The 23,295-nt window shown below is 42.2% G+C and overlaps 2 protein-coding genes across 2 annotated transcripts in view, besides 1 other annotated feature; one reads left to right on the top strand and one right to left on the bottom strand.

Annotated features, from left to right (window-relative positions):
• Positions 1 to 6,493: 6,493 nt before the first annotated feature.
• Positions 6,494 to 23,295, bottom strand: part of kek2 (kekkon 2) — a 44,947-nt gene continuing 28,145 nt past the window's right edge. The window contains exon 4 of the mRNA NM_078827.3: positions 6,494 to 12,189. Within this exon, the coding sequence (NP_523551.1) occupies positions 8,874 to 11,558 (2,685 nt within the window). The 5' untranslated portion in view covers positions 11,559 to 12,189 and the 3' untranslated portion in view covers positions 6,494 to 8,873. The remainder of the gene's footprint in view (positions 12,190 to 23,295) is intronic.
• Positions 17,833 to 19,269: a mobile genetic element.
• spag4 (sperm-associated antigen 4) lies at positions 21,605 to 22,867 on the top strand. Its single transcript, NM_135666.3, has 4 exons — positions 21,605 to 21,778; positions 21,837 to 22,406; positions 22,462 to 22,628; positions 22,688 to 22,867. The coding sequence occupies exons 1-4, from the start codon at positions 21,713 to 21,715 to the stop codon at positions 22,710 to 22,712; spliced, it is 828 nt and encodes a 275-aa protein (NP_609510.2). The 5' UTR covers positions 21,605 to 21,712; the 3' UTR covers positions 22,713 to 22,867.

The following is a 23,295-nucleotide window of genomic DNA, read 5'->3' as shown; positions in this document are numbered from 1 at the left end:
CACAGAATAAAGCACACATACACAATAACGGTGGACAAACGCGGCAAACACGGGATTTGTTGGAAGGTAAATTTAACAGATTGCCTCTGTGGCCTGGTCAGATTTTTGGGGACCCCTATGCGAACCGATTTGGAATTCGGCTCTTTATTTAATACGGTCCAGTGGCAGTTGATTTGATTTGGCGCCCAACGCGGGGCGCAGTTTATATTGGGAAAATTTAATTAACAATTTTGTGCCGCCTTCATTGACTGCTCATCCTCGTCCTCGTGATTGTGATGACTACTTTTTTTGTCATGTACGTAGTACCAGCCAGGCGATCGCTTTGTTTGTTTTTGCATTGAGTAGATTTTGTGTAATTAGCTTGGCGCGCATTTAAATTTTCAAAATTAATTAGTTCAAACAACACTGCGGTTTTTGTGCTTTCATAATGCGCCTGTTGAAAAGATTTTGCTCGTTTTTTCTATGCTAGTTACCATACAATGCAATGAAGCTGGCGATGGCAATTTTTGAACAGGTTAATTCAGCTAGCCAATTAATATTTTTATTTACTTTGCTGATGTCTTGTCAATAGCGTGAGTGAGTCTGTCAATAAAATGGATATAGTGATTTAATTCGCTTATTATAATGGGTTATAATTGATTATTAATGACATACATTTATTATAAATATATTGATGAGATCATAACTGCTTACACATGTAAAAGACCCTCGAATTTGCATTTTTGTAAGCATTATAAATGTTGCTCATTAAATTGATTTGATATTCAAGAAGAGTCAAGCCTAGGCATTTCCATACTTATCTGACCATTTGAATGCGAATTTATTATTCCGGATGTGATGTCGCCTACGAACATTTCCTAATTAGACAGGGTTCCCACAGCCCTACGTATCCTTTCCACACACTCACATGCACGCCAACACCCACACACACACACACACCCAAATTGGAATGAACGTCGAAAACTTTCAACGCCACAATGAGGCATTGCGTATGGTTTAAGCTTTATTTATTTGCGGCCATAAATAACGCTTAACGCATCTAAATCTTGAACTTTGTGCGAATGCGCTGGGTTAGAATGAGGGCGGAGGGGCGGAAAGGGATGGGCGTGGCTGATGAGAATGGCCCGAGTTGTTTACCCGGACTAAGGATAACTCGACATGGCTTAAACGGATGCCGTCCGATTCAAAAGCCAAAAGTTAGAAGACAATACAAAAATCGTAGGTATTTCCCCTGTCGAGATTTATGAGCGACCTTTTTTCGCTCTCCTGAAGGGAAACGCTAAATAAAATGCTTTAAAGTTGAACATATTTTTGGCAATCTTTTTTCAGTTTCACTTGTCCAACGTTTTCTGTTGATCTTGCGCCATATTTTATATTGGTTGCAGTTGCTGTGGCAAAGGGCGGTAAAACAGACAAGCTAAAAAAGATAAACAGATGGTACAGAAAAAATTGTTGGAGTCAAAATTGTATGTGTTATAGATACATATATGAATATACAATATATGAATATAAAGAATGGTTTATAGATAATCAAAGTTTTTGAAACAAATTTAAAATTTTTTTCTATCTTTGTCATTCATAAAATTGTTTGACATACGAAATTAAACGCTTTCATTGAATGTTTCAAAAATGTTTAAAAATTTAGATCTTTTATATGCGTCATTCCCTTGTTTGGTATTGTCCTTGGTGTGTGCATCCTGGCCGAAAGTGATGCCTTTCAGGGCTGTCATGTTGTTCCACCAACTGATGGGTTACAGCTGCCTGCTAAAACTTGTGTCTCGTGCTGTCCGCCCACTTTTTCGGCCCAATACACCCACACAGCAGCACCAACATACACACACACACATATTGGCTTGGCAAATGTCAGTTTTGGCACCTACAACACTTTGTGGAACTTTTCGATTTTTTTTTTTTTTTGTTTTTTCCTCCTCTTTTTGGAGTTGCGTGAGTGAATATTTTTGTTTGCCAATGTAAGGGGAAAGTTGGTTCTGGGAGTAGGGGGATGGGCCAAAAGCTTTAACACACTTTTCCCTGTCGTTGTGGATTTTGCTTACAAATTAACATATAAATTGATTTTTCGCAGCGCCAAAGTGTTGAGCTTTTTCGAATTGTCAATGTGGGCCAATAGATGGAACAGTTGTAAGATCATCTAGAAGAGAATTTGAAACGCATGCTCTTACCTAAAAATTCAATATTTTTGTTTGCCACTGAGAGCGATTAAGATTCAATTGCAGGCAGAAAGTAATTGTTGGTATCATGGCTTAAATTCATTCGGCCGTCCGAAAACCATTTAAGTCCGTAAATCGTTTTAGCGCTTTGCCTTAAGAACCGGGTCAGCCGGAAGTTGTATAAATTACAATCCACAATCCCCTCCCGAGTCCGAAAAAAGAACGGAAGCCAGGCAACCACATGGCTAGCTTGGACTTATTATGGCCGAGATACTGCTGCAATAGTTATCTTTAAAATAGCCACAAAATCCATTTAAATTATACAACAAAGGATGGATATAAACAAACAAAGCTTAGGCCAGGCCTTAGGGCCATCTTAGATCCAGCCAAAGTTCTGGCCAAGTTAATTACACTTAATACGCATGAAGAAATGGTGAGCGTGTGTGTGCGAAAGGCTTTGACCAGGAAACCTGTTTGGTTATTTGGTGATTTGTGTTTAGAGAATGTTCAGAATATCTTTGCCAAGGGGTTTGAGGGCGTTGGGCTGGATTTGTGTGTGCGAAGAGAAAATATTGGGTAGTTATTTTGGCAATGATAAGCATGAGAGATTGCTTGATTCGGACGAAAGGAAGTGTTAAACTTTACATTCACTTTAAAATATGCACTGAGGTAATTCTGTTTATTGAACTAATATGGAGCCCAAAACAAAGTGGAATCGTTGATACTTTACTATTCACTTACTACCTAAGAGCTTACGTATAAAATATGCATATTTTGCAATCTGAACTATAGTTTGAATTTCGTGATTTTACTTAAGGTACTTAATATTCGTATCCATTTAATCAATCCTCTTAGCCATCCCATCCTATTAACTTCTCGAGTTCACAGTCCAAATTGTGACCATTAAATATTTTGGCAAATATCCTGGTGTAATCACCAGCAGAATGACCAAGGAGCAGCATCTGAGGTGGAGGAGGAGCTGAGTTGTAGCAACAGCTGGCCAAATTATTCTAATTGCCAGTCAATGGACGTTGCCTGGCAAAACAAATTTAAAATTCCATCAATTTGGCAAAATAGTGAGATGGCCGATGGGCCGAGAGATCCGAATCAAATTATCCTAAAGACGTTGACATTGCTCTTTGTGTGCCGGATCTGGCAAATAGAAAGTTTCGCAAGAAGTCCTTTGTTCGTTTCATCTGTTGCAGTCTCGCAAAATTGATTTGTCAAGCAGCCACATTAAAAATTGACAACTAGACAAATACCAAAAGAAGCCGGCCATGGAAATACGTGGAAGGTTTCCCAAGATGAATGGCCATCCCACATCATCTTTTGGGCCAGCTGGCAGGCCAAAGTCAGTTTGTAGTCAATATTTTATGAGTTTGAATTAATTTGGAGACGTATTCGCAGCTGCTCGATTTCTATTCCAGCACGTTTCGGTCCTGTCCATTGTTAGTCAGTCGAGTTTTTCAGTTTGACATATTTTGAGAGACCACTTGCCCGGGGACACTCAAAGTTTTTCAATATTTTCCGTTGGCACGACAATATTAGTGATGCAAATTAATGTGCATGCATGCGTGAATGTGAATATTTAATTCCGATTCTGCGAGGAACCTACATATGACAAAAGAATGGAAATGGTCATATTTAAGGTACAGCCCGAAACGAGCCAGATAAATGAAGCAAGTTTGCAGAGGGTCATTTTATGCCTGGGATTGAAATTGGTTAAGTTTTCTGAATCTAAGGAAACGTGCCTTAAAATACTGGAAAACTTATGGCAAAAGTTTTGGGAACTGCTTGTCTTAATTCAGAGTCTTAATATTATATGAGGCAGACATTAATATTTAATTGGCATATTAAGCCAGCTCCACACCTAATCTCTTTCAACGTAATGACCAACAAAGTTCTACATGAATCACCTGCCATTTTGAAATGGATTACTTATGCAAGACTCTGATTGCCTCTCTTGTGGCTGGAAACCACACTCTCAAGGATACATAGATCGACTGCCCAAATCGTTTATTTTATGCACAAGCACTTCCGAACCACATCGCAAATTTTATAACAAACATTAATTTTGGTTAATAACTTTATAAGACAAACTAGTCAACTTGTTTAGATATCAAACTACCGCTCACAGCCGGATGTTCCGCCCTAATGCCACAAACTTTGAGTCAACATTTTTCACACAATGTTTGTGGGGCCGAGGGGTCGAGTTGGGGGCATAAAATAGAATTGGAATAACCATACGATAAGCCCAATTTGTGCGCAGCTTTAGTGGGGCATTAGCCATACATAAAGCAAAGATAGACGCCTCCATATTCGTGCGTTGATGTGCGTCACTTCCGCTTGTAATTGTAGCTACAATGTCACAATCACTAGACCATATAAACGCAGGCAAGTCGTCGAAAGGACGATGGGAAAATGGGCGGATGGGTGCGGAACGGCCATCTCTCGCACACATAAACAACCAGGATACCCACACGCACACACACACTTGTGTGCTGAGGGCTGGCTTTGTGTGCGCTTTTAAGTGGCTCTGTGTCTTGCCCATTCGGCCGCCATTCCACAAAAGTGAAACTTAGATGGTGCACCGTGGGCTGGAAAACATCATTGTAATGAAAAGTAGTAACAATAATTTCTTAGTTTCATACGTGATATTTTTCAACATTTAAATCAATTATATGCAAATGGTCCAAAAATAACGTGATGAAAAAGAAATAATAATGGGCCTTTTAATAAAAGGGCAAATAAATAATGATTTCATTCACTTACATATTTAAACAAAATTATTACCCAATTAGCAATTTCACAACTTACTGTGGCCCACCGTACATGAGACCTCAACAACGCGGTCCTTTCTCGTACTTGCCACATTGTAAGTAGCCGCACCGAAGGCACATGCCCACCCACATTCGCATCCCAAAGATACTCGGCATCCGGGAGGATGTGGGTTCTGCTGCGTACGGATACTGTTGTGCATCGCCTTGGTAATATTTACAAGTCACTTGTTTTTATGCCTACATTAATTATGCGCGCCTCTGACTTTGGTTTTTTGGTCGGAGTCGGATGCTCGTCTTCTTTGATTTTGATTTTGATGCCGTTGCCGTTGCCATTGCCGCAATTCCAGCTTGGCTTTGGTTTTTCCGGGCTCACTGGCGCTGTCAACTATGTGGCTGATGCTTGGGAGGAAGCCCCAAGTTCTTCGCAACCCCGACCACTTCTGTGGCCATATTTTTGCTGGCTTTAGACGCCTTTCGGGTGTGCTAGCTTAGGGCTTTTGCCAATAAATTTCGACACTCGTGTGGAGCGGCTGCCGTTGGTGTGGAGCTGGTTTAAACCCTGCTCTTAATTGCTCCACACTGAAAATTGTCTTTCGCTCAGGGGCAGCCATCTACAGCCATCTACAGCTGCTCATAAATGTCAGGTCGAGGTAACAACTGGCTGGCTGCATTAAGTGACCCAGTTGTGCTTCCCTTTTGGCGCTCGCAGCCTGCGTTCTCCGTTTGCGCCTTTTAATGACATTATTGCGCACTGAAACGTATAATGCGTCAGTGCCCGGGTCCGGGTTTTATCCTCCGTCCGGGCTTTCAGTCCGTTCCCTGTTTGCTGGCTTTGCTTTGAGTTGCGCTATGACCTTGCACGCGCCTTGACGTGCTTATTTTTGGGCAGACACTGCGTATGCGTGATGTGCGCTTCTTGAGGCCTGCACATAACCTTGTGCTGCAATAGGTTATGTTGCTGTGGAAATTTTCCGGCATCATGCGGCCGTCTTTACATATGCCAAAAGCGATTGCAAGTTTTTGGGATGTTGCGATTTACGATAATAACATTTTCCCTCACCGAATTTAATAATCTATGAATATTTAACTTTGTTTAACTTTATTTATGCCCTCAACATTTTTAATTAGGACATAATTCATTCTCTGTTACTATGGCTTCGAATATGTAAGCACTTTGTGTCGCAACCCATGAGAAAATCCATCTTCCTCTTTGAAATATTAATATTTAATATGCTTCCATTTTCGACCTTGTCAATAATTCAATAGATTTTTTTCCAATTACATAATCTTGCCAAATTATTTCAATTTTGCATTTAAAAGCTTAAAATAGCATTTAATCAACAAAAGGCTATTTGTGTGCATTTTTCATCCGCCACCTCGTTCATTTCTGATTTAATTTCTTTGCTATACTTCAACACATCTAGCTAAGCATTCCCTCCATTTTCAAATGGACGTTTTTGCGTTGCCTACTTAGCGGCGCATTTGCATTTCCCTCGCCATTCTTCGTTAGTCCGGCATTATCCTGGTGGAAAAAAGGGGAAAAGGATCCATCTCCATCTATTTAATATTCAATCGCTGAAATTGTTTGCGTCCCCTTTGTTGGCAGTGCGGCACTCGTCCATTTGGCTTAAATAAAAAGCGACATAATTTAGTTTTTATTAAATTCTTCAGTTTAATGCGTTTTATTCGGTTTAATTTCTCTCTTATCCTTTTATACACTTTGCTTCTCTTATTATCTTTATGCATTTCGATTTTAATTTACCTTAGAGAATTAATTTATAACTAGATTGTGTGTCTTCCCATAGACCTTCTGAATTTTTGTCTGTGTTACCGTTTATGGGCCTTTTATTCGGTTTATGCGTGTATGTTCTGCTTTGCCTAACCATTAACTTATGCTAAACATTCTCTTTATATTGTAGTGTATGCCATATAATATTTTAAAATTATTCTGCCAGCAGGCAATTCTTTTGTTTAATATATGTACCTTGAGTGTGTCTGTGTTTGGGTTGAGATTTAAACAGTTTGCTAGGCTAAAATGTGTTTCTGTTGTATTTTCGGTTTTTTAAATTTAGTTTCTGCTTCTATATTCCTTTTGGTGCATTTGCCAACTAACTCACTTGGTGAAAATAAAATTTAGTCATTCGCTACATACACAAATCATTTCGAGTACGAGTGTGTTTGCCTTGTTCTTAAGTCTAATGATTTATTTATGCAATTTACAATATTCCATATTGTGCTTAAATGATTGCTTCCGCCCTCACTCCCTCATATGCATTTAGCTATTGCTAATTGTTTTTCTTTTTTGTTTCTTCAAAATACTTTTCCAAGCATTTCCGCTTTTCTCCATTTTTCTTCGATTTATGTTACAGTGGAAAAGTCTTGAACACTTTACATAAATTTTACGTTAAAAGGGAAAGCTAGGGGTCTGCTTAAACGATTTCTATGGCTACATTTACATACAAGTCTCAAACGGGGTTATCCTAAATTTAGTTAGTTCTTACAATGTTAGCCGATCTAATTTACGATATCTACTTTAACGATACCCGGAAACACTCGTGTTGATGTCTGTTTGATCCAATACAACAAACTTAAGGCGGGACAATCAAATTCTAAAGTGAGTGTGGGGTGTAGGGTGAAGGACAAAGGTTTGTTTCAGACTCGAAGAAAGTTCTATGGAAAATAAACGCGATAAATTATTTAAATGCAACTCTGGAGCGGATGTGGCCCGAATTAAAATTTCATAAACTAGAGCACACTACGCGATTTTCGGCCGGAATTCTCGGCTTGGTCCTTTCCCTTGAAAGGCTCAACAGTTCAACAGCCGGGTCCTCGAGTTGGAGTCCTTTGTGCCACGGAGAGCAGGTGTCGCCATGGCGAAAACACATGCCACTTGGCTCTGAAGTGAGCCACCGACTCGGAACCTCGTGAAGTGGATGCACAGAAAGGGGTGGATGGGACTTCCTCGTCGATTGTCAACTAACAACGCCTTCGAGAATACAACAACTCAATCAGCACACATAGCCCACATAGGAACCCCCCCACATGTCTAGTAGTCTTCTAGGCCTGGGATTTCTTTGCGTCCCCTTGCTTTTTCTTTCCTCGCTTTCTTGCCATTGTGCTGCGGGGAAGCTGCTGAAAACTTTATATTAAATGAAAAAGTTTTTCAATTACATCAGCGGAAATAAAATGCTGCCAGCTTGCCACTCGAAGCACGCAGCAAACAGAAACAAACAACGACAAGAGGCTTTTGTTTAGCGGCGTCTTTGTTTTTCGGCTTTATTAGGTTAGGTCCGCCTATTGTTCTGCCAAATACTCTAAACGCAAAGAGTCCAGAGGAAAAGTCATGATATTTTGTGGGTTCTCACTTCATGCAACTGTAACTAAAGTCACAAATTGAAATGGTTTGAATATCAAAATTTGACCTCTTATATTGATTTATTTGATCTATAACACTTCTTGTTTGAAACTCAACTTTCGATCAGAAGCAATTTACAAAAAATATATTGTTGAGGTAAAACTTCCTACACCTGACGTGAACTTTTCCTTCATTCCCATTAACTAACTGAAACTGGATCCTTTTACACTGGGCATTTGAACATCGGCTTGCTGAAGAGGTCCGGTTCCTGCTCTCCCTTTATTTGGTTTTCTGGCCCTTCTACTTTTCGGACTCGCATTCGGAGCTCTCTCTTTCAGCCAATTATTAGGTTAAACTTGGGTCTGCCTTTTTTTGTTTTGCTTCCTTTTTTCTTGGGGCAAGTCAGCAAACAGAAAAGGGAAAATGTAAGTGAAGTAAAAAATCAGCGGGACGGAAACAAGTGAAGGGTGAACTTAGGCTATGAGTGGTTTTGGTGATCAGCCTGGCCATTTACAGAGCCACTGAATCGTCTAAGGCCGCTTCATCCCTGGCAGTTGGCTGCTGGCTGGGTCAAATGTCGCTGGTTTCCTGGCCATCGCCCACGTATCCCTCGTCGGGACTGTCGGCCAAGGGGCCATTAAGCTGTTTGAGTTTTGCGGTGTCCGAACTCTCCTCCTCACCGGCAGGTGGCGCTGCAGACCCGGCGGCTTCCTCGAGGCGCGGCGAACTCGCCTCGCTTTCATCCAGCTCCGGAATGGTGGATGTGGCCGTGGATTGTGTGCTTACTGCTGATGTGGGCGGTGGTGGTGTTGCCACCACTGCGGCTGGTGGTGGAGTTGCAACCGCTGGCAGGCTGGTGGGTGACTGGGCGAATCGGTAGCCGGGCAAACAGCTGGGCCATTGCTGAAACGGCGCCGGCATCACCGCCAAATCGCTTTTGTAGCCCTCTGGCGGTGAGGGGAACTGATGCTGCTGCTGGAGCTGCAACTGTTGCTGCTGCTGAAGTTGCTGCTGTTGCTGCTGCTGCTGCTGAGGATAACCCTCCGCTGTGAAGCGCACATTGGGCAGCTGGTACTTCTCGTAGCTCACCGTCGGACCCCTCTGGATGAACTCGGCCTCGAGGCTGTAGCGCAGTGTGGGATTGCCACCCACACCGACATTTCCGCCTGCCGCCGCAGCCGCCTGAAATTGCTGCTGTTTGTGCAACCTATTGTGTGGCAACGTGCGATAGAAGTTATTGGCAGGCTGCACCTGTTGCTGCTGCTGCTGTTGCTGAGGTGGCTGCTGCACCATATGGGCACTGCTGTAATCGTATGCGAAGGATCCATCTTGGCCCAGGAAGCACACCGGATTCAGGTGGACATCAACTTGATGGGGAGCCGGCTTCAGTTGCATGCCGCGCGGCAAAGTGGTCATCGCCTGGGCAAAACGTCCCATCAGCGGATGTCCCGGATGAGGGTGCTGGTGTCCCTGATGCGGATGTGGAGCGGCCGCCAGCTGATAGCAGCCCTCGTACTGACCACAGTCGCTCTGCGTCTCGTACTCCCCGGCTCCGTCCAGACTTACCGCCGTCTTAAGCTTGTGCTTGACACTCTCCGCATCGTTGACCAAGTCCGGATTTTTCTCTTGGTAGTTCCGCAGCGAAGCTGGAGGAGAGCAGTAGGCTGCCGCCAAGCCGTGGCCATTGCTCAGGAGCAACGGCGGTGATCCCGGTCCAGTGCCCATCAGGTTGACATTCAGCTGCAGCTGCTGCTGGGCGGAGTTCGGAGTGGCGTAGAGGAGTAGGTTCTGCTTCATCTGATTGCCCAAAATAATGCCACCGCCAGCTGCTCCATTCGCCGCCTTGGTGGGTGTCAAGGTATCGCCCAGTAGAAGTCCTGGGTTTCCGTTCATACTATCACCGCCATCATTCAGTATCGAGGCGCACTTCATCATGCCCATGCCCGTGTCCTGGGTGCTCCCCGTCGAGGAGTCAGTGCCACCGGCAATACTCGTCACCTGATCGCACTTCTTGCGCTGCTTGGCCGGCTCTGAGGTCTTCTTGCACTTGACCACTATGGTGCAGAGGAGTACCACGAAGATAATGCCGCCTCCGGCACTGCTGGCCACAATGTAGTTCATGTAATCCCTGGGGAAGGAGACCTCATTCACCACCGGCGGCTCCTTGATTATGACTCTCAGGGTGTAGTTACTGAAGGTGGTGCCAGCTATGTTCTGGCCCACACAGGAGAAGGTGCCATTATCCTCGGCACCAACGTTGTAGATGAAGATCTCGCTGCGCTTCTCCTCGGCGCCGCTTACTCCGATCGTCTCGTCGATATAGTAGTACATGTGCAGGTTGTCCATCAGGCTGTCGTTGCTCATCACCTGGCCATTGAACAGCCAAAGGACCTTCGGCTCCGGGATGGCCCTGACCAGGCAGGTGATGGACATGTTCCTGCCCTCACTCACCTCCGTATAACTCGACTGGGGACTAACCTCCGGCAGACAGGCCAGCTGCTCCCGCTGCAGGCTCTTGATCACCTGACCTTTCAGCCTCGCCGGTTCCATACATTTGGGTTCCTCCGCCAGAGGCGTGTTATAGTTGACCAGCCAGAAGTGGATGTCTAGAAGGCGGCAGTCGCAGTTCCACCGATTGCTGTGCAGGCTGATGCCGTGCAGCGACTTGGGCAGGATGTGGGTGCCCTGGATGAACCCAATCCGATTGCCGTCCAGTCGCAGCCACTCCAGGTTGTCCATGCCCACGAAGGCCTCATTCTCGATCCGCTCCACCTGGCAGTTGGACAGCTCTAGTGTCGTGAGAAAAGACAAGTGCCGAAAGGCGGATGTCTTTAACTCCCTGATAGGATTTCCACTTAACGAAAGGCGCATTAGAGAGCTGTAGTCCTGAAACGTTTCGCTTGGCACATTCTGCAGCGCATTCTCGCTGAGATCCAGCTCGACCAGATTCGTCAGCCCCCTGAAGGCCTTCTCGTGTATCCGGATCAACTGATTCCGTGACAGATAAATCTTCTGCAGGTTTAGCAGATCCATACGTAGAAACCGCTCCGATTGCAGTACCTGCAGCGCATTGCCGCTAAAGTTGAGGACCTGGGTGCCCGGATCCATGCCCTCCGGTAGATTGGAGAGCTGCTGGCCGCCGCACTCCACCGTCTGCTTGCCCCCCTTCCATTTGCATACACACACCTCCGGCGGACAGGCGGCAGTTATGGCCAGAAGTGCAAGGAGCGGTATCCAGATTGGCAGACCACTCATTGTCTCAAGTGCCTCCTGCTGGGCTAAGTCCTTTGTTCAAAGATCCTTCTATGTTTCGTACTTGCGTTTTCTTGGCTCTGCCTGTGCAGCACTTGGATAAACAATTTTCGCCAGCTGGCTCACGTTGGCATGTCAAATTATGCAGTCGGGCTTTTTCCGCGGGTAAATATTATTAGCCGATCGGACGCTGTCACGTCTACTCGAGCAGTGTCGGGCCATAAAAGCAGCGCTTCTCCTTCCACTTTAATCGCTATCGGAGTGCGGCCCATCATTGTCCTGTCGCTGGTGCTTTTGTCATGGCTGCTACTTCCGCTTCCACTCGGCTCAGCCTCTACTCCTTCAACGTCCTTTGTATTAATTTCATAAAAATGCCAGGCTCTTGATTCGCGCTTGACAGCGCTCAGAAGTAGGCAATGGGCTCGGGGGCTATTGTCGCCTTTTGCGGCTTTCTGACTTTCTCCGCACGCCTTTCCCCAGCTCTCTTCTTTCTTCTCCAACCTCTCTTTTATCTCCCGGCTACGTTGTTTCACTGGCGGCAGAGAAAGGCTGTTGTCCTTAATGAAATTATAACGTAATGCATTTGCCGCGTCTCCTTGTCGAACTTGTTTTGTGTCTCGTTTAACGCCGCTTGCTGCAAGAAAATTGAACAAAAAAATCAAAAAGAAGGATTAGTCAATGGGTCTTAGAAAAGCTAATATTATAATTAAGGCAATCATATTTTGCCTAAATTATATTTAATAATATAAATACATGGCTGCGTTATTTTTAAAAGGAAAAATATATTCCAGAGCTCATTTTGCAAGAAGCAATTTCCCTTTTTCGATTGCCCATTAATTACGTTTATTTCAAAGTAAAAATAATTAAAATGCTGCGATTTGTCGATTTTCAAATTGCAAAATGCGATTAAACTACAAAAAAAAGTAGCTTGCAAACATTTTACTCTAATCCTTTCGGTATTCTGTGATTACAGACAAACTAATTTTTCCCTCGTGCGATTAATGCACAAAATAAATTGAAAATAATTTGGCTCATTATCTGCGTGACATAGAGCCATAAATAAAGCGCAGCCGAGGTAAATTATTCCCGATGATAAGCTCACTGTCCATTTTTGTGACTGCGCTGGCTGATTTATTTTTAATAGTTTTCACAGCAGGTCGGTCGCGTTTCAACGAGGCTTCTCAATTATTCAAGTGTTTGTTTTCTTGCATAATGAATCGGATCCGATTGGCTCGGAAGTGAATCGAGTGGCTCAACAAGCTTATTATGGCCCGAATTGATATGGCAGTTATGTAAATATATATCCCAGTCGGATAAAACGAAATGCAAATCCCACACGCACTCGCAGCATTAACACAGTGAAAGTACGAATTGAGTGCACATTGTTCGACTTTAATTGGATGGAAATGGATTGGTCGTTTTGTTGATATAATCCCAATAATTTGCTGCCCCCATTAAGACGCATCATTGTGTTTCCACCTTGTTCCCGCACTTATTTACTTATTATTCATATTTTTATGAGGGCAGTTCATTAAATTCACCCTGGGGCTGACATTAATATTTGTCAAAATTAATCTAAGTGAAAAACAAAGAGCAGACAAAAGTGGAGCAGAAAACGAGAGCCATAAACAATTGAAAATGTCGGGCATAAATCATGCAACATATTGCACGATGGCTGCTGCCTTAGTTAAATAACAGATAAATTACAGGAAAATTAACTTAAATGCAGGTTTATTGTGCGCACCGAGAAATTGCGTTTACGTGGAAAATAACACAAAAACAAAGCCCCAGATTTTGCCCATCTTTCTGGGAAACCCATGATGAGCCAGTTCGGTCACAAAGGCAAATCCCGAAAAGATTCCAGTTTCATTAGCCGCCCCACCGACCCATTCCAAGTACCCAACTACAGATAGACTCGAATTTCAGTTGACTGAGAACGAACCGTCTGGCGCCAATGCAAATGCGTAATGGATACTCGGGTTCCAGCAAATTGACTTGATTTGGCAGGCACCTGAAGTCTGTTCTTCGACCGACAGGACGACAGGACATTATTAATAACCAAACATTAATCATGGCCGGCGACTTTCTATGGCCTAATGTTCGCCCAGCTGCTTTAGCCTCTCACTCAAATGTGCGGTACTTAGTCCGAAACTGAAACCGAGATTGTAATGATACACCTGAAAGGTGAGGTTGCTTAAGGACCTGACTTTCACCCAATGGCGGTCTGTTAATTGGAAAACTGTATTCTGACCGATAATAAACAAAGGCATTTTTCTGGCCGCACACAGAACACTGGGGGAAAAAATTTGAAAAATTTATTATTTGGATTTCAGCCGAGTCGACTGTAAATATTTGTATTGGTATTTGCCTAATTGACCAATTGAATAGTGTTTTCCTGCTGTTTTTAGTTTGTTTAAGCCGAATCGAAATTTTAATTAAATTTTCGGAAATGTCCCTCTCGCCAACTTGCGCACAGAGATAAATGGAAAATGTTCTTTCGCATTTGGTTTTCTTGTCAGCAAAACATTTTTTGACATTTTCATTTGTCAGTTATGAAGCAGACACAGACAAGATATAGAAAATCCTGCCTCGCATGTGTATGAGTGAGTGTGTGTGTGTGGAGTGTGCACATTTGTTATATCCTTATCACAAAATGATTTGACAGTCGAGACCAAGAGGCAGTTGAACCTTTGTGAAGCACTTCCAACTGTCCTGACCCGAAACTTTTTCTATCTTGTGTGATTTAATAAGATGACAAGAACGTAGCAGACTTGTAAAATTTGAGGGATTTGTTCAACTCCTGCCTCTGCTGCGGCTACTGCCGGAATAATTCGGGCTAGATAAATATTTATTTTATTTTTCACATGTCCCATGTTTACGCAGACCCAGACATTGACACGCCAGTTAAACTGCTGTCACTGGGAATAATTTCAATTTCATTCCGTTAGCTCGTTCGCAGGAAATCAATAGGCCTTTACAACAAATTGACCTTTCACTCAGGAGCAAATGAAAATTTCATAAGAAATTGATTGCGCAATCAAGTTGGTGTGGAATCTCTTTGAAATGTTGATAATTCTGATAATACTCGTTATCGGTGCCAATAATTTGTGTGGGCTTTGCCGGATCTTACAAGATACTTTTGTTTGGGCTTGTACAACAGGGCGTATGCGTTTAAATTAAACGTATAAGCTAAAAAGTTTAAAATGTTATCACATTTATTAGTTAGTAACAGTGTTAATTATAGAGTAAATGTTTGAGCAGACATACTGATACATTAATTTTAAATAACAACTACTGAAATTTAAATTCACTATCCAAATTGTATATCATCTAGTTGATTTTATAAGGAAAAATCTAATTTGTACCTAAATTACATTCATTCATCCCGGCTTAAATATTTAGCACTGAAGATGGGCCAGCCCACCTAATCAGCCTAAACCTAATTAAAAACTTATCAACAGCTGCCGCAAAATGGCAATTTTCCAAGCATTTGTTTGTTGCCACTGGCAACCTCAAGCCAGACACCACCAAACGACTTCGGGTGACTTTTCTGGATACCACGAAATTGCATTTCAGTTTTTGAGAACACTACTTTAACATAGTCTCCTTGATGTAGAATTCCACAGGCCACTTAAAGCAGCACCTTGAATTAGACAAGCAGCCGTGGGGAAACTTCAAAGGAGCGCTGCGAACATGTCATAACATGTGGAAATTAAAATTTACATCACAACTTAAGCGACGTCCTGGCACAGGACCTCGTCCCGTCGAGATCCGTTTTTTCCCGTGTTTTTTCGCCGCTCCTTTTTGGCAGGCAGAGCACTTAATTTGGCACATTGCCGGGCATATTCTGGCACCGAGACGACGTCAACAATCCGCCCAGGTGCAGCCACAGTGGCGACAACGGCATTTTGTTGTACAATACATACATTTTTTACAACCTGCCAAAGGAGACAAAACGGAGGCAAAGAAGTGTGATGCCATATATGGCGATGGAAAACCTTCTAATATATGTACAAATATATTGCATTCTTTTCATATACGGAGGATTTGCTTGAAAAGTTAATTACCATAGGAGCATTCATTGAAGTGTTTAAATAGTTATTAAAAAGAATTCATAACTATAGTTAAAAGTTAAATAACTAATTTAATATTTCAGGAATTGCTTGTATTAAATGTTACCTTTAACTCAATATTCTTATACATTGCAATCTTATCTACATTTAGCTATAAAAAAGCGAAGTTGCCAGCACTCTCGCGACATCAGCTACAAAAATCGCAGCAATGGTCATAAAACTTATACCTTTGCTGCGAATTACGAGCCCGCAACTAGCCGCAGCAACAACACCGCAGTGGGTGAAGTGGTCGCCGGGGGCGTGGCGGCAAATAAAATTACGCATGCAATGGCAAAATAAAATATGCATCAAAAATAAGCTGCAGCTGAATCCGTGAGGTGCAAAAAATGCCGTAGCTTACGGCACAACATATTTATATAAAAGTAAATAGAAGAGCCAGGACTTTTGGGTTCGTTAAGCTCTGCGGGCTGCAATATGGGTGTGTTGCGGCGAGATAAAGAGTCCATGGACAGAGTTGGTAATTCCGCAGCATAAATTTAATAATTTATATATGTCATAGCGATCTTAGAAACAATCTCTCCGCTTGTGTGCAATTAATTCTTGTATTTTTGCGAGGGCATCCCGGATTCGGCATGGCATTAAGTATGCGCCCTGTGTTGCCGCTGTTTTATGTTAATTTCCACTTTACGCTTGCCGACGCAAACACAAATAAAAATATGAATATGAATGTAATCCAAACAAGCGTTGTGAAAATTTTTACTTAAAATATTTTTTCATTTTTATTTCCCCCTTACTTTTTTTTTTTTTTTGAGGACTGAACAGCAGCTGGTGCTGCCCTAAAAGCTTTAAGAGCCTCGCGCCTTCCGCACGGCGGGTATAAAAAAATCAACTAATTTTCATTTTATGCTGCAGCAGAAACAATTTTAATTCAAGTGCGCCAGACGCACGAACACAGCGCCACTAACAGCCTCTAAAATTTTAATAGCTCACACATTATAAACGCAAATAAACGCCTGCGCCGGCATTCCTTTGAGCACTTTCGTCCTTTCGTCCTGCTGCCACTTCGCATTTCGATGTGCATTTGCCTAGCAGCTTAGGTTGTTTGTGGCATGTGCACTTAGGGATGGCAGCACAATTGTTAGGGGCTGGGGATGGGAGAGCTAGAAGGAAAGTTTTCCGACTTTCCCAGCGTCCAGCGCTCACTTTAGGGGAATTTCCCATATTCTTGCGTCCCGCCTGCAACTTAAAGGCACTAAAGTTGCACAGAATTAAGCATACTTCCAGGCACTCAGCGGCATATTATGTTTATCATTATGTTTATACTATGGGTATATATGGGGCCTAATGTTGCCGCTTTCTTGGCCAACGCCAGCTGTTGCCCGGAAAAGTTCATCTCGGCCCTAAGGTGAGTGGCAAGCTGAAATCAAAGCACTGCACGAAACTTTTTAAATGCTTTTAAAGTTTCGCAAATATAGCAAAGCATTTTGGCTATCGAAAACAAACACCAGTGGGGACATTTTTGAATGAAATATTACCAAAAATATTATGAACAAAGATCGTTTCATGGCAATTTTTGCAGTTGCTCTACCTTTCGTTAGCAGTTTATTAACTTTTACGTACCGTTGCATATATGCAGCTTAATTTCTTTTTAATATACGAAAAACTTTACTCGAAAACAACAGCTGGTAAGGGAAATTTTTGCAGCACACCAAGGAATAAATTTGCTTGATTTTATAATGTTTGTATACAATTGACAAAAATAATCAATACGAAGAATGAGGAAAATTGGTGAAAGTCTTACGACTTAAAATGTATTTTAAAGGGGCGATTTTGAACCACCGCTAATCTTATCGTAAATACATATGCTATATATTTTTATTCGACCTTTCAGCACATTCAAATGCCGCAAAATGCTATTCTTTTTGTCTCATCTTTTATTGCCCGTGCGTAATGTTTAATTATACTCTGGCTGATGACGTCCTGATAGCTTTTTCTGCTTTTCCGCATTTCCTGCATTTTTTTTTTTGGCGCATAAACATAACGCAGTTTATATTTTATTTATTTTTCCCTTTTCTTTTTCCCCTTTGCTCCTCATTTTCGAGAGGGAATGCCGCCTAAAAACCAATCATAAAAAACCCAGCCGTACGAAACGGTTTTATGACATTTTCCTGCCAGCGAAACCCGACCAAAGCCACGCCCCAATGCACTATGGGGCATTTGGCCTGTTTTTTTTACAAAAATTAATACCTCCTAAACTATTGGAGATATTTGGATGAATTTTTTTTTATGCGTTACACATGCCTCCAGGAATATTTTGGAAAAGTGGGCGTGCCCCAACTCCGCCCCATTTTTTTTTTTTTTTTTTTTTTTTTTTTTAATAATATATTTTTAAAGTTTATTTTTAATTTCAATAATGTATAATTCATAACCGTCTTCCTCTTCACAATCAGTAGAGTCTGAAGAATTTTTATCAGGTTCAAATTCGCAAGCTAACATTTCAATGACTTCTGGTGGAAGAGATAGTCGCTTATGTTTTCGCCTCTTTAAATTTATTGATGATATTATGGGATCCGAAGTATCCATTGCTCTGTAAAAGACATCTGCGAAGCTACTAATAGTTTTTGCCGTGGCTGGCTTCAACAAAAGAATTTTAAGTATGGCTGCAAGATCCCGCAGGCAGCACTTCCGTGCAGCTTGAACCAAAAGACGTTCGTTGTGTTTCTGCGCCCTTACGAGTTCATCTGCTTGCTGTCTTGGGCCACTCAAATTTTTTAAATAATATGACGTTTTCGGGAGTCCAACTAATTTCCTTTCCTATTTATTTTTCTCCTTTACCTTCAGGACTAGGTGTTCTTCTAACCAATTTGAAAAAAATTTTAAAAATTCATATATTTTTCGATTGCATTTTCTCCAATTTCGTAAAAGATTGACTGAAATCATTCGTTATTATTATTATTAGTTAATCGTTTATTAAAGTCTAGCTTGCTATCAGAAAAATGCCCACTGATAAAAGTGCAAATAGAATTTTCCTTTTGACGAACACCCTTTTGCGTGCGCCACACTTCCAGCAGGGCAGCATTGGAAATCGAGATATTGCTCCCTAAAAAATGAAATTTCTCAAAAAACCGCAAAAAACGCACATAGAGACTACCTGATATGAGTTAGGAATTGAACACACTACAACATGGATATAAACACTTACTGAACAAATTTGAACAAATTGTTGTAGCTCTATTCAAAGTTGAAAATTTTTTCAAACAACTACATGTTGACACCACTTGCTAAATGTACAAATTGTTAGAAATAGGCGCACACAATAAACAATATATTAATAACAACACATAATAAGAACCTAAAGATTGATTATCCATTTCAAATTATACTCTCCTTCTTCTTCTTTTTAAATTTTAACACTTTGAAAGTTAAGCTAAATTTTGCGCGCAAAGCAGCCACGTGGTATATGCTCGCAACAGCCGACTTTAACAGCTGTTATTATAACAGTGCATTGTTAAATTAACTTATGCGGGCTATATCATAACAGTTTAACGTATTTCCAATGTATTAATACTAAAATACTTCAAATTTGCATACTTGTGAAAAACACATTATTGTAAAAAAAACAGGCCAAATGCCCCATAGTGCAATGCCCCCCAGCCATCCACACATGCGGCTGGGTAATTTGCCATAAAAAATTGGAGCACAGGCTCGTATTTGTGCAATTTCACAGAAATTGTCAATTTGCACTCCCCCTAAAGTCTAAGCCGGAATGATGATGACGAGGAATGTCAGCGGCTGATGGGCTAAAAGGCAGAATGTGGTTTATCCGAGGGAAGGGTTCTGGGTTTTTTTTTTTTTTTTTTGGGTTATAGCTGAAGACATGAAAGGAGCACGCAAATACGCGTTGATATTTTTATGTGTCTGCTGTGTGCATTGGAAAATCGACTGTTAACATTTAACGCTGCAAATTTAACCACATTTATGTATTCTTTTCAGTTCCGTCGGCTTTATTTGATTCTCATTTAATTTCGCACACCCACCGGCTGGCCCTTAAAAATTGGCATAACAATTACGCCGGAAATAGGCAATGACAGTGGAGTTTCTACCGTTACGGGGTGGCCTGGAAATACCGGACTCTGAAGGGACTCCCTTCTCGGAATGCGGCTATTTGCTATCTGCAGAGCACTAACAATGGTCTGCCTCAATGGCACGTAATTGCAGTGCACATAGTCGCAGCAGGCACAGTGGGTCGAAAGCGTTAAATTAGGACTAGAAATACTGATTAACCGGCTAGAAACCAAAGAAACGTTTTAATTAATAGGTATGACATAGTAAACCCCTTTTTTTTGTACCGTGAATCTAAAATTTCTGCTTCATACACTATAGGTTCCGAGAACATAATGTGTTTCTGGATAAACTGATAATCCCTTTTATCTCTGTGTTGTTATTAGTTACGGATATATGTCCAAATTGTTGTGCCAGTTTTAAGTTGCGAAGACGTCCCACTGTAACCCTAACTATTGTACGGCACTGCAACATATCCTTGCAACTAACGCTTCCGTTTCCGTGCGTCAAGGAGACGACTGCCGCCATCCCCCGCTCCATCACCACCCGCAACTTGCCTCCGATGTTGTTGCAGTCTTCTACAGGATGCCTCTTCAGACCGCCTTTGTTGTCGCTTGCCGTGTGAATGAGTGCAATTAGCAGAGCCACTTGCTCTCGACGATGCCGTTTTTGTTTGTGTCCGGCTCTGTTGCTGATCTGTCGAGCGACTTGCATTAAAAATTAATTGTCGCCTGTCTTCTGTCTGTGTGTGCACTGTACAGTGTTCAATGTAGATGTCAATGTTTCGGGTCGTGATTGCGCAGCACAAATGTCGATTATGCGAGAAAATTGTTGAGCACTAAGTGGACACGACTCCCGGGAAGTTATTGAAACATTTGTGAAAGCCATTAGATGTTTGCGATTCTGTTTGTGCTCGAACATGGTATAAGTATTGTACATAAATATATGGAAATGAAATGCGTAAAAATATTCCACTTAAGTTCACTGTTTGCCTTTAAGAAGGATTAGCGGACCTTGTCGGTATTTCCTGCATTGGGATTTCTTGGGGCTGAACAATTTTTGATTAAAATTACATTCATTGCGGCCTTTGAAGTGTTGGGATTCGCCAACGGACGTCTGTAACCTAAATTTTCTCGTCCGGTTTGGGTCAATATTTTGCCAGCTTAGGCAACGCACGTGAGCCGGACCAAAAAGGACTCTTGGATGGAAAATCCCCTGACCAAAATGTGGGGATGATCACGTTCACAATGCCGCCATGTCCTTCTCAGCGGGATTGCGTACCTTTTTGTGGACTCTGGACTCAGGGTCTTTGGGCCAGCATAATTTGCCAGCACTGGCCACGTTAAGGAGGTCCGGTTTGCGTCCTGATGGATTGTTTGACTAATTAATTTTGCTAGAGAATTTTACAAAATTGCATTGGGTCCGGACCAAAGTTATTAAATTTTTAATGGATGCTTAAAGGCCCGAAGGCGCTTTATGTGTTTTTATTTCGCCTCGGTCGGCAACCAGCTGTTTAGCATTTAAAGTGATTTTCATTTGGATTTTTCCTTAATGCTATTACGTTTTGTCCGCTTTTCCCCTTCGCTGTTCCTTTCGCTTCCTTTGCTCTCGGCTCTCAATTATTTAGCCATTGACAATTAGAGACTTTCGCAGATGCTGCCGCACCTAATGCGATTTCGCCTCATTATTCTCAACAATTGTTCATTTTCCAGCGATTTTCTCGGGGAATTATATTTGATTCATCGCATTCCTACGACCCAATTATCGAACACTTCTTTTTGTGGTCGAGTGTCGTTGTGAATAGGTTTAAAATAAAACAGTAATTATATAAGATATTCGTTCTCAGAAATTGTGACATTTACAAACATCTAGTAGACTTTTCTTGACTTTTCGCAGAAATCTGTTAGAGTTAACATTAACAACTCAGCATCCAAAATGGATGGTTGTCGACGAGCTAGAAAGCGAGTCTATGTAACATATGTGATCTCATTTGTGCTGCTCTCAACCTTTTTTTACTACCTCATGGCCCACAACAGCAGGAATAATTTGGGTATAATGCGACTTCGTGAGGATGTCGATGATATATCGGTAAGGCTGTTGTCTAATCCCTTCTAGCAGACACCCCAGCCCAATAGCTTTCCCCCAGCACATCCTGCGTCAGCAGCAGATAGACAGCAAAGTGGCTCAGGGCTCGTGCAAGTTCAATTGCCTTGGAGGGGAACCGAAGGGAGTAGGATCTGGAATGTGCAATAACCGGGATGTAAGTGCCTATGTGGATACTCTGTTCAAGCGCAAGATTGGACATTTGATGGACGACGTTTACAATCTGAAGAAGCAAGTGATGAGTGCCGATTGCTCCTCCAAAAGTGCCCAATCGACTCCGAAACCCGAATCCGTGGCGCTGGCCAAGCCTCGCATTAACTATGCTTCGGAGGAGCTGGGTGCCAGGATCATTAATGTGAAGGCACACTCTATTGATGGTACCAATATTATCAGAAGTCTTCTGGGTCTGGACTTCAGCACTAATCCGCCGGTGAATATGATTCGAACTGGGCTTTCTCCGGGTTCATGCTTCGGATTTAATGGAAGCCGGGCCACTGTGACTCTTCATCTGGCCAGGACCATCATCGTGGAGGCCATAACCCTGACCCACGTGGCCCGCGAAATGACGCCCGATTTGTGCGTGAAGAGTGCGCCCAAAAACTTCGATGTATATGTATGCACTGAGTTTTAATGGATCGCGAAGTCTTCAATGGCTCTTCTTTTTCCAGGGATTGCGAAGCGAAAATTCCAAGAGGGAGCTGTTGGGACAGTGGAGTTACGATAACGCGGCCAACAAGCGTACTCAGAGCTACAGTGTGCGCAGCGACACCTTTTTTCGAAATCTGGACTTTTCGTTCAATTCGAATCACGGTGCGAATTCCACTTGTATTTATCGGTAAGTGTTTTTCTAAACTCGTTACTTTGGATGGTTTTAAACAGCTCTTATTTTTTCAGCGTTGAAGTATATGGAAGACTGTGAATTGCTTAATTTTTTTATATATTTATTATTCGTTTTAGAGCGAATCATTGTGCCACAAGCAAATACATAAGTATGGCACAAATTTGGATATACGATTACGTAAACATTGAAAGTTATACCATAAACTAGTCCATAATAAAGTACACGGAAAAGTTAACTTTGCTATTTTTAGCGTTCAGTTTGCAAAATGATTCCCTGCTAAACGGTGCAACTAATTTAAATTTCCCAGCACGGAGTTTTGGAAATTTCTCAGATCCCCAATGACTTGTCGCATCCGCTTTGATCTTCCGCGAATGCTGTGTTTTCATTTAATTTCGCTCGGCCTGAATGCTGAGGGGTAAGCATGGCACAAAAAAAAAAAGCCGCCCAGGGACGAGTTGAGTATCCCAAATAAAAAAGAGAATGCACAGTAACATGGGATCTGAGCGGCCAGCCGTTTGATCTGCGCCGTGTCACATTGTCAGTGCCCCGAGACTAATTAGCGATTGTTGGAGGTACCATGCGTGAGGACCACGCCCCCAGCGCCCCTTTGCACATGCGTTTATGTAATTAGGCGACAATATGCTCAGATGTCATCTGAGAT

The sequence above is a fragment of the Drosophila melanogaster genome, chromosome 2L (assembly GCF_000001215.4).
Source record: "Drosophila melanogaster chromosome 2L".
NCBI lineage: Eukaryota > Metazoa > Arthropoda > Insecta > Diptera > Drosophilidae > Drosophila > Drosophila melanogaster.
The sequence above is the reverse complement of the archived record's forward strand: the minus strand, read 5'-3'. Positions and strand labels throughout refer to the sequence as shown.